General features: G+C 34.9%; 1 protein-coding gene across 4 annotated transcripts in view; it reads left to right on the top strand.

Annotated features, from left to right (window-relative positions):
- The window catches only part of PIEZO2 (piezo type mechanosensitive ion channel component 2), a 216,519-nt gene extending 201,566 nt beyond the window's left edge, over window positions 1–14,953 (top strand). For all 4 annotated transcript variants that reach the window (XM_072411452.1, XM_072411453.1, XM_072411451.1 and 1 more), the window contains 12 exons: window positions 1,350–1,482; window positions 2,156–2,303; window positions 3,472–3,686; window positions 3,785–3,943; window positions 4,544–4,691; window positions 5,292–5,480; window positions 6,528–6,620; window positions 8,646–8,818; window positions 9,255–9,371; window positions 10,418–10,497; window positions 10,595–10,772; window positions 11,924–14,953. In XM_072411452.1, coding sequence (XP_072267553.1) covers window positions 1,350–1,482; window positions 2,156–2,303; window positions 3,472–3,686; window positions 3,785–3,943; window positions 4,544–4,691; window positions 5,292–5,480; window positions 6,528–6,620; window positions 8,646–8,818; window positions 9,255–9,371; window positions 10,418–10,497; window positions 10,595–10,772; window positions 11,924–12,176 — 1,886 coding nt within the window. In that variant the 3' untranslated portion in view covers window positions 12,177–14,953. The remainder of the gene's footprint in view (window positions 1–1,349; window positions 1,483–2,155; window positions 2,304–3,471; window positions 3,687–3,784; window positions 3,944–4,543; window positions 4,692–5,291; window positions 5,481–6,527; window positions 6,621–8,645; window positions 8,819–9,254; window positions 9,372–10,417; window positions 10,498–10,594; window positions 10,773–11,923) is intronic.
- The last annotated feature ends 1,312 nt before the right edge of the window (window positions 14,954–16,265 follow it).

The following is a 16,265-nucleotide window of genomic DNA, read 5'->3' as shown; positions in this document are numbered from 1 at the left end:
TTATTTCTGTACAGACCTAGACTGAGGGTCACTTGGTATTCATATGATATTAATTGATATTTCATACAAGGCATCTGATATAATGTGGTCATGAATATATCCCTCCTACACTGTTTCACCTGTTACATTTTCTCCTGGAGGCTAAAACTATGTTCACACTTCAAATGGTTGTGCTCATCTAGGGTGAAAATCTGACATGTGTATAACAGAACATTATCATTATCATTCCGCCCTTGCGACTGATTGGGAACAACTGCTGTGCACTCCTCTGGAGCCGCTTGCTCCTCCTCTCCAGCCCCTATTCCAGTGAACAGACCTGAACATTCGGTACAGTACTCACTAGTTCATCTGTCACAAAAAAAATCATGAAAGATTGTGTGTATATATGTCAGATGACCATTGTAAAATTGATCTTTTGTGATTATTTCTGGTGACAGATGAACGAAGAAGTGCTGTACACACATCACCATTTTGTTCTATGGAAAGGGAAGGGAGAGGATGAGCAAGTGTCAACCCAATGTGCTCTTTTAGGTACATGCACACGTACCTAAGGGTACATGACCTGGAAGTAAAAAAGAAGGCAGTGTTGTCATTTTTGTGTCTGAATGTTGCTTAATCATTCCTCTCTTCTGAGCCTGCCTTCTGCCTTTATCTTCTGAAGTCCACTCTGTCCATGTGTATATCACCTTTTTGATGAGCACTCAACCTCCCTTGCTACCTTTTAATTTAACATAAATCTCCACCTCATACACTCCCTTTCTTTTTGTTCTCTAACCTTGAAGGGCAGGGTTCTCTTTCCTATTGTTTCTATGTCTGCTGTGTATATGGACATTTTTTTCCTATTGTGTGTGTGTATTCGTTGTCTTTCACTTCTATGCACAATTGACAGGGTTAGTTGTTCTTCTGGGATTTATCTGCATCACCTACATTTGAATATTCTAAAGTCAGGGTTACCTATAAACATAAACTTACCACCAGCTGAGTAGACCTTTGGCACAGTAAGAGAAGGGGCGGTACAGGAAATGGCCAGTTTTAACTTTCAAGTAGAACCAAAGTGATTGACAAATTTTCTAACCCACTTAACTGACTTACCCTTAACTGAACAACCCACAGACATAAGAACTTTGCTAAATTCAGATTTAATGGCTCATTGTAAGCTAATTAACTAATAAAATTAAATAGCATTACATTTCTATAGGCTTTTACATTTATATTTGATGGATTTTATACCAATCATTTATTCATTTAACTCCTAATGCATTTGGAATATTGTTTAGAGAATGTAAATGTTATAACATCCATGTATGTAAACCAGTAATAATGGTTTTTGCAATGTGTTTCCAATAAAGGTAGCACCAGCACTCGAAATAGCAGCCAAAAAGGTAGCAGTATGCTAAGTGTGAAACAGAAATCCAGAAAAGAAATACTTATGGAAAAGCTTCGGGAGCAACTCATCAAAGCAAAAGCATTTACTATTAAGACGTAAGAAGTTTTAAATTACAACATTTTTAGACACACTTAGTTGTTGTATAAAAAATACACAACTACATCCTCTGCTTTACCAGTTAAATAGTACATTTTCATTGTTGCAAAACAAAATAAAGCTTTCTATGTATTTTGCTAAAAACATATTGTAAAAAAAAATACTAAACCATTTTTGTAAAGCCTAGAAATGTATGGGGAAATACTTTTTTTCTTATTCAGGTTTATTTGGGGCTAATTTACATGACTTGGAAAATGAAAATAAAAAAACAAAAAGAAAGTTATGGAAACCAATCAGTTATCATTAAATGAATTAGGAAATCAGATTTGTTCTTATGAGTTAATGCTTCATCTTTGCTCCAGTTTTTGAAATCCGCTCCATTGATTACAGGCTTTAGGAAGCATGATTTCTTGTTTTAAACAACCTTCACCTTTAATCATGAATCGTTGTCACTAATGTGGTGGTGGCGGCCCCAGGTTTGATGTTTGGCCAGAACTTTAAGCAGTTTAGGTCTTTTGGGACAAAGTGCTCTACAAATGTTAGCATTATTATTATTAGAAAACTTTTCTGAACAAGCTGTACATACTTTACATTTATAAATACCAAAGCAGAGAGCACCAGAAGACTGTGAACTCTCTACTGATGATAGGTTTTTCCTGCTTTTTCTTCCAGAGTCCTTCAAATATATTTGCCAATCCGACAGTTCTTCTACAATCTCATTCATCCAGACTACAGTGCTGTGACAGATGTCTACGTCTTAATGTTCCTGGCAGATACAGTAGACTTCATTATTATTGTGTTTGGCTTCTGGGCTTTTGGAGTAAGTTATTGTACTAATAAAAGTGCCAAGTTTGTTCGGGTAGAACAAGACAAATTTATAATATTGTGCAAGATATCTTAAACATTTCAATGTTTTTGGCTTTGTTTTTAATCATCAGAGAATTATGATTTGTTAAAAGAATTGGATAGGCCAGTAAATGATTTTGGTGCCCATATACATAAGATGTCATTCTCTTTATCCATCTAATTTTGGCTGAATGAGATGATGGTATAATGTCCATGGGGCACTCTCAGACAGCGCCCTATAACAAATCCAGGGATAGGTGGCTAAGCTGTCTGATGGTTTATGAAACCTTATCCAATTATTGCTTTTCCCGAGCTGAACCGGGTGTTTTTTGGGAGGCTGCGCCACACCTTCCTTGCATTTACGCCTAAACAGGGTAGACATTGTCACTCTTCTGTTTATGGAATATTCCTTAGCATTATAGTCCATTGATGTGGTGACTGCATTACTTTTTTCAGGCTTTTCCATCTGGTAATCCTGGAAATTGCACCTGTTCTGTTCTTGGATGGCAATGTTTTTTTTCACTGTACCCATTAAGGTAGCCATAGTTGTCACCCATGGACTTTACACACATCTACACTTGTTCATCTTCATTGCATGGGGTTTGATAAGTCTCGTAGCTTACCCTAGAGATATAAGAGAATGGTATGCATCCGGGTCAGTTCCCAGGAATGAAAAGGAATTTACGGGAAGAGCAACATGTCATTTTTGTACTTAGTAAAAATGTTCTCAGCTCAAAATGTAACACAATTACCACATTTTTAAACTAGTGAGCTGCAATTTTTTTGTTTCTAGGTTTAAATATTTTTTATGTTAAGGGTACCTAACCTTTTCCCTGATTACAGACCACCAATGAATTTGCCAATATGTCTCCATCCTCCCACCAGTCTGCCACTCATCGGCATTATGGGTAGCTAAAAAAGCAGAACAGTTCGAAGAATAATGAATGAATAAAAAATATTTTTTTTGATTATATTTTTAATAAATTAAAAAATTATCTATTATTATGATATTAATTTTTTATATATATTTATTTGCTTAACAAGAAATCACATTCACATAGACAAACTGCTAGTATATATATATAGTCATCTGAATGATGTACTTCCCAAGTGATTTCCGAATCTTATATTTATATTGTCAGAAACATTCAGCTGCAGCAGACATCACCTCATCATTGTCAGAAGACCAGGTCCCAGAGGCTTTCTTAGTTATGGTGTTAATACAGTTTGGTACCATGGTTGTGGATCGCGCACTCTATCTTAGGAAAACCGTCATGGGAAAAGTAATTTTCCAAGTCATCCTGGTATTCGGAATACATTTTTGGATGTTTTTCATTTTGCCAGGTGTAACAGAGAGGTATTTATAGCAATTATATATTTGCTAATGATAATTTTAACACAATTGTCATTTAATAATAATGGAGGAATAATCCTACTTCTCTTGATGTTGTACAGGAAGTTCAGCCAGAACACAGTTGCTCAGCTATGGTATTTTGTGAAGTGTATCTACTTTGGACTTTCAGCATATCAGATTCGCTGTGGATATCCCACACGTGTGCTCGGAAACTTCTTGACAAAGAGCTACAACTATGTCAATCTGTTCTTATTTCAAGGGTAAGTGTCAGAACATATATAATATATATATATATAGATTGCAGAATGCAGTAACATTTAGTAACTCATAGTGTATAAACATGTAATACCTTTTGGAAATGCAGTTCAATCAGAGCAAAGAAGATATCTTTCTCATTATGTGATTGGGGACTGTTAGTAATTGACTTTCTAATTTGAGGCAGGGATAGTCAGTCCTAAGCAGGCCAGAGTGTAGCAGCACCAGTTACATCTTTGCATAAAGAGGCCTTACAATAATCAATTAAACAAATAAACAGTTCTAATTTGTGCAAAAGTAACTCTGCTATGTATAGGTATGATATCCAGTTGCCTTAGGGAAGAAAATAAAATACATAAAGCTCCATGTTGAGCAGCTAAAAAATACCTGCTAGATTTGTGTTTATTTTATAACAGATAGTGTGCACTAACTGACTTGGTAAAGGCATCCTGCAAACTTTTAACTTTTCCATTCTTCAATAAACACCTACCTGACTGCTGATTTTCAAAGTAGAACTTTAAATGGACTTTAATTTCTACCCATACTTTTCTGATTAGCAACTGGGGCTTCATGTGGCTCTAGTAATGTGTGATCTCTTTTTTTAGGTTTCGCTTGGTGCCATTTTTAACTGAGCTACGAGCTGTCATGGATTGGGTATGGACTGACACCACACTCAGCCTTTCCAGCTGGATCTGTGTAGAAGATATTTATGCTCATATATTTATACTAAAATGTTGGCGTGAATCTGAAAAGGTAATGAATGTCTTGTCATTGCATAACATTAATTTTATAACATAAAATTTTAGCCCCCTGGCTGCTGTATACTTCCACTTTATAAACTTCTGCAGTGTAGTAAGCAAGCAGATTATTTCTAAATGTCTTTTCTAATGTCCATATTTATCCATACCCAGGACAGCCAGGTTTCTAGTATTTTAGAAGTAGGAAAACAGTGGTAGCTTCCATATTTTGTACAGAATTTGGTTTATATCACCAAGACTGTACAAAACACTGCACTTTATTGACTTAATGACTTGAGTGGGTTTTTGGATGATAAACCTCTTCAGTTTTGTAAAAAAAAAAAAGACCTGCATTAGAAAGCCATGAAATATTGCAACACTTGCATGTATATGATAAAGGTTTTAAAAGTTAAGAACACATTATCTCACCATATTCTGAAAAACATAAAAATATAGATTTGGATATTGCTCCTATGAGTATTTTGATTGTATATAAATGTATTTTTATTGAAGATAAAGAAGATATACAAAAAAACAACCATACAACATTTAAACAACATACATACCTCAGATTACATTATGGTGTCTTTTATCATTTGAATTTGTTCTTCTGTAGAGATATCCTCAGCCACGTGGTCAGAAAAAGAAAAAGGTTGTGAAATACGGAATGGGTGGCATGATTGTGGTTCTTCTGATTTGCATCGTCTGGTTCCCTCTGCTGTTCATGTCTTTAATAAAGTCAGTTGCTGGTGTTACAAACAAGCCCTTGGATGTGTCCATCAAAATCACCCTGGGAGGATATCAAGTAAGACTCATCTTTAATATTGTGATATAATGACACTAACAGCTATGGTGCAACATTATTCTTATTAACTAGTTTTAATTGCCACAATCAAAAAACAACAGACCACCTGGTGATCTGTAATGTGGAAGTTCAACTTGGGTGCTGATTTCCCTAAAAGTAATTTGCTTTTTGTTAGCAAATGTTTTAAATCCTGGATCAGATCCATTCCAGCCAAGTGACCCTTAAAAGGAAAGTACAGTATAGCTTAGGCACAATTAACACTTCTAGACACACCCTGTAACATAGCAAATATTCACTTTTCATGTTAAGTACAACAAGTTCCATGTTTTTATACAACTTTTACATGTTTACAGGCACTGTGAGAAAAAGCAGTTAGACACAAGCACTGTGCAGCACTTCAAAGCAGAAAGCAGAGACTGCTTTCAAAAGACCAAATATGTGCACCAGCTTTTAAACCCTCGCAGAGGATCAAAAATGAATCTGTCATATTTCTTTTAATGCTTTTTAGTGCAGTGCAGTTTAGTGAACTGTACCCTTTACCTAACATCATCAAATATTGTACACATTTAGAGGTGTGCTGTAATGTGTGCCTTGTAATGCTGCAGTATCTTTTGTAAGTTTGCTATCTTTTGTATACCAAAGTATACCTATATGTTACACAAAATGGCAATTTTCTAAGTTCAACCTGTGAGTGCTAGACCCAACAGGGGCATTACACTGCTTTTTTGTGGTGTATTTGGCAAGGATATATCTAGGTCACTTGCCCCTGCACACCAGCTTTACAAGACACATGTTCTACCTAAAAACATCTAGCCTAGCAAAGCAAAGCTAAAACTCAGAAAATTATTAATGATGATAATAATAATTATATCTGGCATTTAGTTTGTTTCCTAATAGGTAGTTTTACTGATCTTAAAACAATATATACCTGATCAGTTTGTGATTGTGTTAAGTAACTTATTATGCTTATTTTATTTTTATTATTATTAATATATCTTACATTTCCCAAAAAATTGCACACATTCATTAACTGTATTTTGTTTTTAGCCAATTTTTACAATGAGTGCTCAACAGAACCAGCTGAAAGATATGACAGATGGTCTTTACAGAACATTTCAAAGAAACTTTAACAAGGAAACAGTAAGTACATAACTCTTATAATAGGAGTGGGTATTTGAAGACCTGCCATAAGCTGCTTACTCTATCTATAACACTGCACAACAACGATTTTGCTACTGGGAATAGCACATGTGATTTACTTAATATCGAGTATACTGATTCCAAATCTGAACTCAGAATTTGCCTATCACATACATACAGACAAGTTATAGGGGTGCTATAGCTGTTCAAATGGTCTGTAATTGGGTAATGTATTTCTACATTGGAACATTATAACGGTTGCAGCTACCACTGAAGGAGTAAAGCGCCTTTTGCTGTGTCTATGGTTTGGTGTGAGCCAAAAGATCATCACTCAGATTGCTACTTCTGTATGAGTAAAATTGCTGGGTTTTTGAAGACCAAGTCAAAAATCGTCTATCCTGATTGTGAATCTGCCCATTGTGAAGCCAGTGCCACATGATGCAGAGAATCCAGTGCCAGTCCCTCCTACATCTGTTATTACTGACAGTGACATGTCGGATAAGGCACAGGAAAATTATGTCGATGTTAATTAATGTTATGAACCCTAATTTAAAAAGGGTAAGCCACATTTTTTAAGTCAATCAGATTTGAATGATCTAGTAAGGGACCTGTCTTTGTCAAAAGAGAAGTCTGAACTGTTAGCCTCCAGAATAAAGGAGTGGAATTTGCTACAAAAAGGAACGACAGCTTCACACTTTCGTGATCATCACACAAAGTTTGCAGGTTTTTACAAGCTGCAAAAAAACGAATTTTTTTTTCTGTACCGACATGAGTGGTCTGATGATGAAGTTAGGCTGTGAATACATACCAGAGTAGTGGAGATTGTTCACAGACTCAAGCAAAGCAAGTTTGAAAGCTGTATTGCTGCATAAAGGTAACAAAAAACCTTCTGTTCCTCTTGCTTATGCCATGGGAATGAAAGAGACATACGAATCCATGGAGGTCATTTTGAAATTGATTAACTATTCAGAACGCAAATGGACCGTTTGTGGTGACCTAAAGGTGGTGGCACTTCTTCTTGGCCTGCAATTGGAATATACAAAATATATGCGCTTTCTGTGCCTGTGGAACAGTTGTGATGACAGCAACCATTACAAAGTGAAAGAATGGTCACCCAGACCTTAACACACTGTTGGCCAGTACAAAGTGAAGCATAAATCACTCATTGATCTACAAAAAGTTTACCTTCTGCCATTTCAAATTAATGAAAAACTTTGTTGTTGCAATGGATCCTGATGATATGGGGTTTCAGTATATGAAGGACATGTTTGGAAAAGTTATAACAGATGCTAAACTGTTAGCAGGCATTTTTGTTGGTCCCCAAATCCTCAATTTGATGCGTGATGCCACATTCAGAGACAAACTCAACCCACTTGAACTTGCTGCTTGGGATTAATTTGTGCTAGTTACACAAAACTTTCTGGGCAATCAGTGAGCTGACAACCATGCTGAACTCGTGAACAACATGCTAACCACATACCATCAACTTGGCTGCCGAATGTCACTTAAAATTAGCTTTTTACATTCCCATTTGGACTTCTTCCCACAAAACATGGGTGATGTGAGTGATGAAAAAGGGGACGCATTCCACCAGGACATTTCTGTTATGGAAACAAGATATCAAGGCCGGTGCAACCCCAACATGATGGGCGACTACTGCTGGTTTCTGCAACGGGAGACAGTGGAGAGCCACAAACACAAATGCATGTGCCTGAAAGACTTCTGAAGTGTACATGTGTGTTGAACAAGGACAATAAAATGAATCTTTGTATTGTGCTCTCCACCATAGTTATAACAATGCTTTGGTGCAGTTGACCAAGAGCCCTGTCTCTTTCCTTCGGTAGAATTCTTTTTTTAAACCTTTTGTATGTAGGAGCAAAACAATTAATTACCAGTCGTTATAGTAAAAGTTGTTAAACTTTATAGCTTTTCCTAATGTCCCTAAACAGCCCTGATTTGTTGTTAACAGTTCAGTTAAAGATTATTCTGCCTATTGTAACACATTGCTGTATATTTTTATTTTAGTCTGCTCTTCAGTTCTTGGAAGGATATGGAGTTGAAGACATCACTATTGCAGAACTAGAAGGAAATTCAAATTCTTTATGGACCATTAGCCCTCCAAGTAGAAAAATGATGATAGAAAACATTGCAGATTTGTCTCATGAATTCACATTGGTTGTCACTTGGACTATTCATAGGTATAGATACACAATCATAATTATTCTGTTACTGTTGACAATATAATATTAAAACGGCGCTGATAACCTGTGGGTAGTGTATGTAGTTCATTCTGTTATTGGTATAAATTTATCTACCTGAAGTTCATATTATTGTAATATAACAAATATATTTACCAGCTGAAAACAGTGTAAAATAGAAGAAACAAAACTTATTGTTATCATTAGTGTTTATATTTCTTCAGGTACTCCTAATTTATAAAAAAAAAAAAATAGATCACTTTGATTACCTTACAGTCAGTAGAAAGACTAGGCTGAAATTACATTTTTTCAAATGCTTTTTATTGAGAATGAAAGAAAATGTACAAAAAAAAAGTATAGAAAATCAGATAAAAATGCAGTAAATTTAATATCTACACACTGATAATTACCTAATAATTTTTGTCTATCCATGTAGAAATTTGAGTCTTGGAGCTAAAGCGGAAATCACAGGTGATAAGTATACAGTTTCATTGAACAATAAAACACGAATAGACCTGGCTAAAATGATGGTATCAGACTCTTCAGCTCCAGTGTAAGTATGAGTATGAAATATATTCTAAGGGCTCTATTTATAAAACAGGGAATCAGACATTTCCTCAAATAGTCCCTGTTTATAAATAGTCTTGAGATTCTGTATACAATGAGCCATATTTACCAAAGCAAAAAAAAGAAGAACAAGGATAAATCTCTGCAATATTGTTGCAGTGCAGGCTTGTGTTGGGGAGGAAAAATATGATCACCTGAACTTACTATATACTAATCATCATCATGTTGCAGTACTATTGCTGTGCATCTGGAACATCCAGAACACAGTGCCTATTTGTTTTGTGTTAGCAATGTTCAAATGCTGGATCTTACATGCATAGAAATGTATATTTGTCAGTAAACTCAATTTATAAGCTTTAGCATCCTAGATATTCCTGGCTTCTTGAACCCACGCCAGCTGTATTGGCTGTATGTGGGTAGTTTTACCAATTTGATAAAGTACCTAAACGGTGCTAAAAGAATATGCCCATCCCATTATTGCAGCATTGAGCAATCTAGAGCTGGCAGATTTCAAGATATATGATTCCTATAAATTACTAGATTAAAAAATAATTTGTATTGATCTTGTTTGTAATATTTCAAATAGCTTAAACCATCTATAAGAGAATTATTAAGGACACATGCTGGGTTTGAAGGCAGCCATACAAAATGGTTTATACCACTCCGACATTTTATGCTCGATGTACAGCTGTCTGAAATTAAAATGAATGAAAATGGGTGGAATTAAAAAAATAAGTGATCCAACCCAATTTCTTTTACCCCAAAGTTTTGTATGTGGTTTTGGGTGGACTAACCCTGAATTTCTTGCTTAATTTTTAATCTGTAAATAAACAAGGAAATCTTTGATCAAGCAACAAAAAGTAGTTTACTTGGTTTTTAAATTAATTCATTCACTACTGGTCATTTACCTGGGTATGCCATCTTTTCTTTTTGTGCTAACTTTTTTGAACAGTTTTAGATGAAATTTATTATGTAACAGTATTAGTACATCAACACCTCAGTTGAAATACAATAATAGTGTTTTTTTTTTAGAACACTTGAAAATATCTATCCATGGTACATCAAGGCACCGAGTGATTCTACTGCAAAGCCGATCCTGCAACTCCTTAAAGGTAAGTCTTTTTTAAAAGAGGGTAGTTGCAAGTTTTAAATCTCTGTATACAGACAACTGAATATACTAATAATATTAATCCTGTGCTTTATTGACAGGTCAACAGTTTGCAAATATTGACGTCTTCTTAAACAAAAATTATACTGGAGACAATTTGCAAGAGTGGTGGGTCCTTAATCAAACACATAAGCAATTCTCAAATAAAGCTGGATTAGAATTGTTCGTTTTCAGCGATAAAGTCAGCCCTCCTAGTTTAGGATTCTTAGCAGGTTATGGGTAAGTATGTTTACCTTTACAACCTTCATTGTTTTTAGATACAGTATTATTTAGGAAAATAGACTTGGTTAATATCTTTACTCATTAGAGCAGAAGGTGTAGCACATAGTTAACAAATAGATTCAAAATGCCTTCATTTCACAAAGGAACCCCTAATATAATTGATCATGATATGATTATATAAAGGTTTATTTACTTTATAAAGTATAATACAATACTTTATATATTCACTATAGTTTTTTACAGTAACCAGAACTCTAGAAGCATTGCAGAAGGTATAGATTCTGAATGTGCCAATGTATGTGGGTATTTAATTGCATTTGCATTGTGATTGCCATGAGTGTGTATCCATTTGTTATACATTCTTATTTGTCTGTATAGGAGAATAACAGGTAGGTAGACTTACCTCCCATCACTCCTTGGCAATGCAGACACATTCAGACAATCCTTTTTCTGGTTCGGGATTTTTGGTGATCTGTACTGGCCAGGCCAGAATGACATAACATCCTCACTAGCCCATAGGAGTTCATTCATTCCAGCACTGAGTTACGCTGAGAATGTATGAATGTATAATACAGAAAATAGCTTTTGAACTTGCCAGAAGTGCAGTGCCCTTGTCATTTCCTGTAAGTTGCACTGACATGCCAAAACACAGTTATATTTCTAATGTTAAATTCTAATCCCATCACCCCCTCCCTCTCCATGTAATGGAGGGATATGAAGAAAGGCAGACATACTAGTAGTCCAGCCCAGGTAACAAGGGACCAAAGAACAGGAAATGTTTTAATTGCAGGCTTACCAGGTGAAAATAAAGGGAAGAACAAGACAAACTAATGCAGGACTGGTAACAAATGTTTGTTTTTGGGTTTAGATATGCAATAATGGCTGCATTATCACATACATAAATTCTGTTATTTTATCATTTAAAGTGCAAAGTAAAAGGACAGTCTGTTCATCTTGTAACTGTAGTGTTGTTGTCATTACAGCAAATCACAATTCACAGATGGCTCACCTTTGATAGTCACTTATTATTTGTGGCCTGTGTGCAATGGCACAGACGGCATGGGCTCCTATAAATGTAGATCCATTACTAGGTTAAAATAAAACATGACATAACTTGTGGAGTAAATGATATATTCTTCTATTTACAGAATCATGGGACTGTATGCATCTGTGGTACTGGTTATTGGAAAATTTGTTCGTGAATTTTTTAGTGGAATATCTCATTCAATCATGTTTGAAGAACTACCAAATGTGGACCGTATATTGAAACTGTGCACAGACATTTTCCTAGTTCGAGAGACTGGAGAACTGGAACTGGAAGAAGATTTATATGCCAAACTAATATTCTTATACCGCTCACCAGAAACTATGATCAAATGGACAAGAGAAAAAAATAAATGACTTTCATGAACTCAGTAATTCAGTTGAATTCCCCTGGATTATTGAAAAGCACAATGTTACCATTGCTCTCATAAGAGCATAGACTCCTGCAATGAAGAAACTGTTTTTCCTCTTACAGAACTCAGTAGCAGCACACCAACAGGGACAGTACAGGAGATCTATTATTTTATTTGGTCTAAAAAGCCAACTTTATCACAGTTACTTTTTTGTTAGAAGAGCTACAGAATTTACATTGCCCGAAGATGTGACACCTACAAAATGATCGTAGGAATAGGAGTGACGTTTGGGCTGTACAAGCTTTTCTTCAGAATTGATAACTTTTAGAATGTGCAATATGCTGCTTTACGGTGTCCTAAACATGACATTGCAATATGATGATTCTTTTCATTCTGTCAAGACTCAATGCAGCAGAAGGTCATGCAGTGACTGTACATTTGCCTGTGATATGGAAACGGATTATTTATGCATTAAAGCCTCAATGGACGTAGAAAACTAAAGAAGAAATACACCAAATGACAATCTTGTTAACTGCCTTATTTTTATTTTTACAACCTGACAGAATATTATATTTAATCATCATTGACTTTTCTCAGGAAAATTACACACTAACAAAATGATCATCAAAAATTTAAAACAGCAGTATAAGTTTGACGTTTTTAAGGCCATTTGTAACTGAATTAATTTGAGCAATTATTGAAGGTGTTTGAGTGCAATGAAGAGCACGCTCCCCACTGTTACTTGTGGTTTTAGTATTGAACAGAACAATATGACATATGCAAGTTAGGTTCTTATGGTAATGGTAATCTATCATCCTCCTTTGAAAATGGCCTTTCTTAATTTATCGGTGAACATCTTCCATTCTTTTCATAAATACATTTTGTAGAATGAAAAATTAGGATTGTCATGCAGCAGGTAATATCTACCAAATATGGAATATTATCAATCACAAACAATATGATTTTTATAGATGCTTTACATATTCCATCAGTATATTTATTACATGGACAAAGATTTTTGGACACTTGATCATCATACTTTTATAATGTTGCTGGCCATCCCGTTCCAAAACTATGAGCATTATTATGACAACCTATACAACCTCTAATTTTCTATAAGCTTTCCACTAGGTTTTACAGGTTTTGTGTAAGAATTTGTACCTATCTAGGTAAACATTTCTTAGGTCAGGTACTGATATTGGAAGAGAAGACCTGGCTCACACTCAGCCTTCCAATTCTTCTCAAAGTTATTCAATATAACTAAAGTCAGGGACCTTTGTAGGTCACTCAAGCTCCTTCACACAAATATTTTTAAACAGTGTCTTTAGAAGACTGGTTTTGTGCAAAGGGGTATAGTCATGCTATAAAAGAAATGGGTCTTCCTCGGACTGTAGCCACAAGGTTGGAAGGGCACAGATATCCAAATGCTGTTTATCAATGGAGATTTCAATGCTGTAAGTTATTTTATTGCATCTGGAATTCCAACAAGCTCATATTAGTGTGATGTTCAGGTGTCCAGAAGGTTTTGCCCAAGTAATGTACATTTATAAGAAACCAAGTGCAGCCATCACTGTCTTAATCAGATCACTGCACCTAGAAAAATATAGAGAAGGGTATAATAAGATTTTATGTTTACTTTAACATTCCTAATGTTTTAATGAAGGGCTTCTACTAAATAGGAAATTGTTTCCAAAGCATTCAGTGTATGAATGATAAAGGGATTTTCCTGCAGTGATGTACCACCACTAAAATAAATGCCCAAGCAGCTACTTTGTGAGGCAAACCATTATTTTAGAGGCTAAAGAATTATGTACAATACTATGTAGCAAGGTTTCTGTCCATAACCGCTTGAGAAAATACAAGAATACCAGGTAGAATGGTAAAAATTCGCTTTGTAACTATCTCAGTATGGCCAAGATCTTTCTCTAACTATCCCAATGGTTATAAAACATTTGAAAATCCCAATATGGATTATTACATGAAGGTGTACTTAACCAGACACATGTGAATGAACATTAAACAATCTGAAACCCCTTTGGGTAGGTTAAGATGACTTTAGAGTAGGATATGTAATCAGAAACATCCAGTTATGGTTATGGGTATGTTAAAACATCCAGTTAATCAATGTGAAACATCCAGTAGTTTTTTCCTGTATTTCAGTATAGTAGTTTTATTTTGAAATGCAGATCAGTTGAGTTTTTATGGCTTGCAAAGTAGCTGCTTCAGGTCTCCATAGTATTTATAAACCCAGATGGGGTAAAGCAGTGTATCTGTATCCATGATGATTGGAACAGCATTAATTACCCCAATATATTCAATATAATAATCGAATATTCTGATAGATATTTTATTCTTTTTGCCATCTCTAAAAGAAAAAGACACTCTTCCAAAAAAATGATGTAGCTTGCTGCTATAAATGAAGTTAGCCCTATATGTTATTAGATAACAAATTTAAAGAGGATGTGTTAACCACTAAATTCTAGCCACGGTAGTCATCGCCACGTTGTAACTTTAAAAATAATGAAAGTAATAATGAGCTGCTTCCCTGAAAGTTAGAACATTTTTACAATTATTTATTTCTCTACTTGATTCATGAAATTAAACTGTTTTACTTCCTTGAATCCCACAATTGCATGATTTAACAGCAGGTGCTATGGTCATATAACTGCTGTGACATTTTACTGATAATGGATGAAGTTTGTAGAATAATCATTACATGACATGGGTCTTTTCCAATGGCTGCTTTTTTCTTACAAAGAAAACATTTTAAAATAAATTTTTTTTCACAATGTGTTTGTGTCATAAATTCTTACAACATTTATTAAATGCTTTAAACGTGTTTCAAACAGGTTTATAACAAATAGAAGTTATGCAAATGCAAAGTCGGTTTGTTTCAATTGTATAGTACATATACATCGTTAAAAAAGGGAATGACTGGAAGTTCTATTCATATTTTTTGCTGTCAGTGAGCTTCCAGGGCAATTTCCCTTTTTTTTTCCTGTGCTGCAAACATAATCCATATAATCTGTGGAGCTGAGTATAGCTGTAAATGATACATAAGTGCTGTAAGTGACCACACTGGAAGATTTCAGCTCATCTTGTCTTTGGTGCCCAATGTAAAATATTTGATTTCCCATCACTTTCTGTCCCTGGTCATCAGGGCAAATGGGTAATTCTCCCTGGTGAGGGTTATTACCCCTTTGCCACTCTCAAAAATGAAATTGAAACTTTTTATTTAAAACATTTAAATTATATATATGTATATGAATATATATAGTATTGACTAAGGTTTACCGAAAAGATGCCAATCCCAGTTAAATATTAAGCATTTCCTAAATTGTGATCATAAATTTACAATCTCAATTTGAGAAATACTTTACTATGTAAGGGCCCTTTTATCCCTATTTATGTTACTGATGGTGTTTATGCATTTATATGTACTTTAATATGTTTTAAACATACCCTGTTTCCAGATCATTAGGATCTAAGATCAAAAGCCCCCTTAGATATCCAAACGACTGGGTATTGCTGATGAGAGTCATGTCGGAAACTTTAGGGGACAATAAACTGTTACTCAGGAAATATGGTTTTCCCATTTTCTTCTCCTTCAGCTGCAACATAAATGATTATGCAGGGAAAAGTGAAGTATCTAGGGCAGCAATAACTTGAGGTAGACATTCCCAAAAGAGGAGGTGGGTAATGCCGCACAAAGAAAAAATGGGGCTGTGCTAGTGAACTGACTCTTTCTGGTGTAGTTAAATTTTCTAACAAGCTGAAATGCAGATTGAGTCAATAAAAAAGATTTATGGCGTAAATTAGGTAAAAACACTGCAAGCAAGCATCACCACCTAAAAGATTTACATCCATTGTGTACCTAATACTACCTAATAATGTTACAACGTTAAGCACATTACAGAACATAAACATTTCCACTTTGTGTGTAATCCATTTCTTAGTACATTCACCCATGTCTACTAATTACCTGTAAGTATATCTATTCATCTCTAGTTACCTGTAAAAACACTTGTCTTTATCTATTTGCACATAACGAATAAGCACTTTTAATAAACAAAATCACTTTTGTAAATCACAT

Source organism: Pyxicephalus adspersus, chromosome 5, assembly GCF_032062135.1.
Source record: "Pyxicephalus adspersus chromosome 5, UCB_Pads_2.0, whole genome shotgun sequence".
Classification (NCBI taxonomy): domain Eukaryota; kingdom Metazoa; phylum Chordata; class Amphibia; order Anura; family Pyxicephalidae; genus Pyxicephalus; species Pyxicephalus adspersus.
Note: the sequence above shows the minus strand (reverse complement) of the source record. Positions and strands in the feature narration are given on the sequence as shown.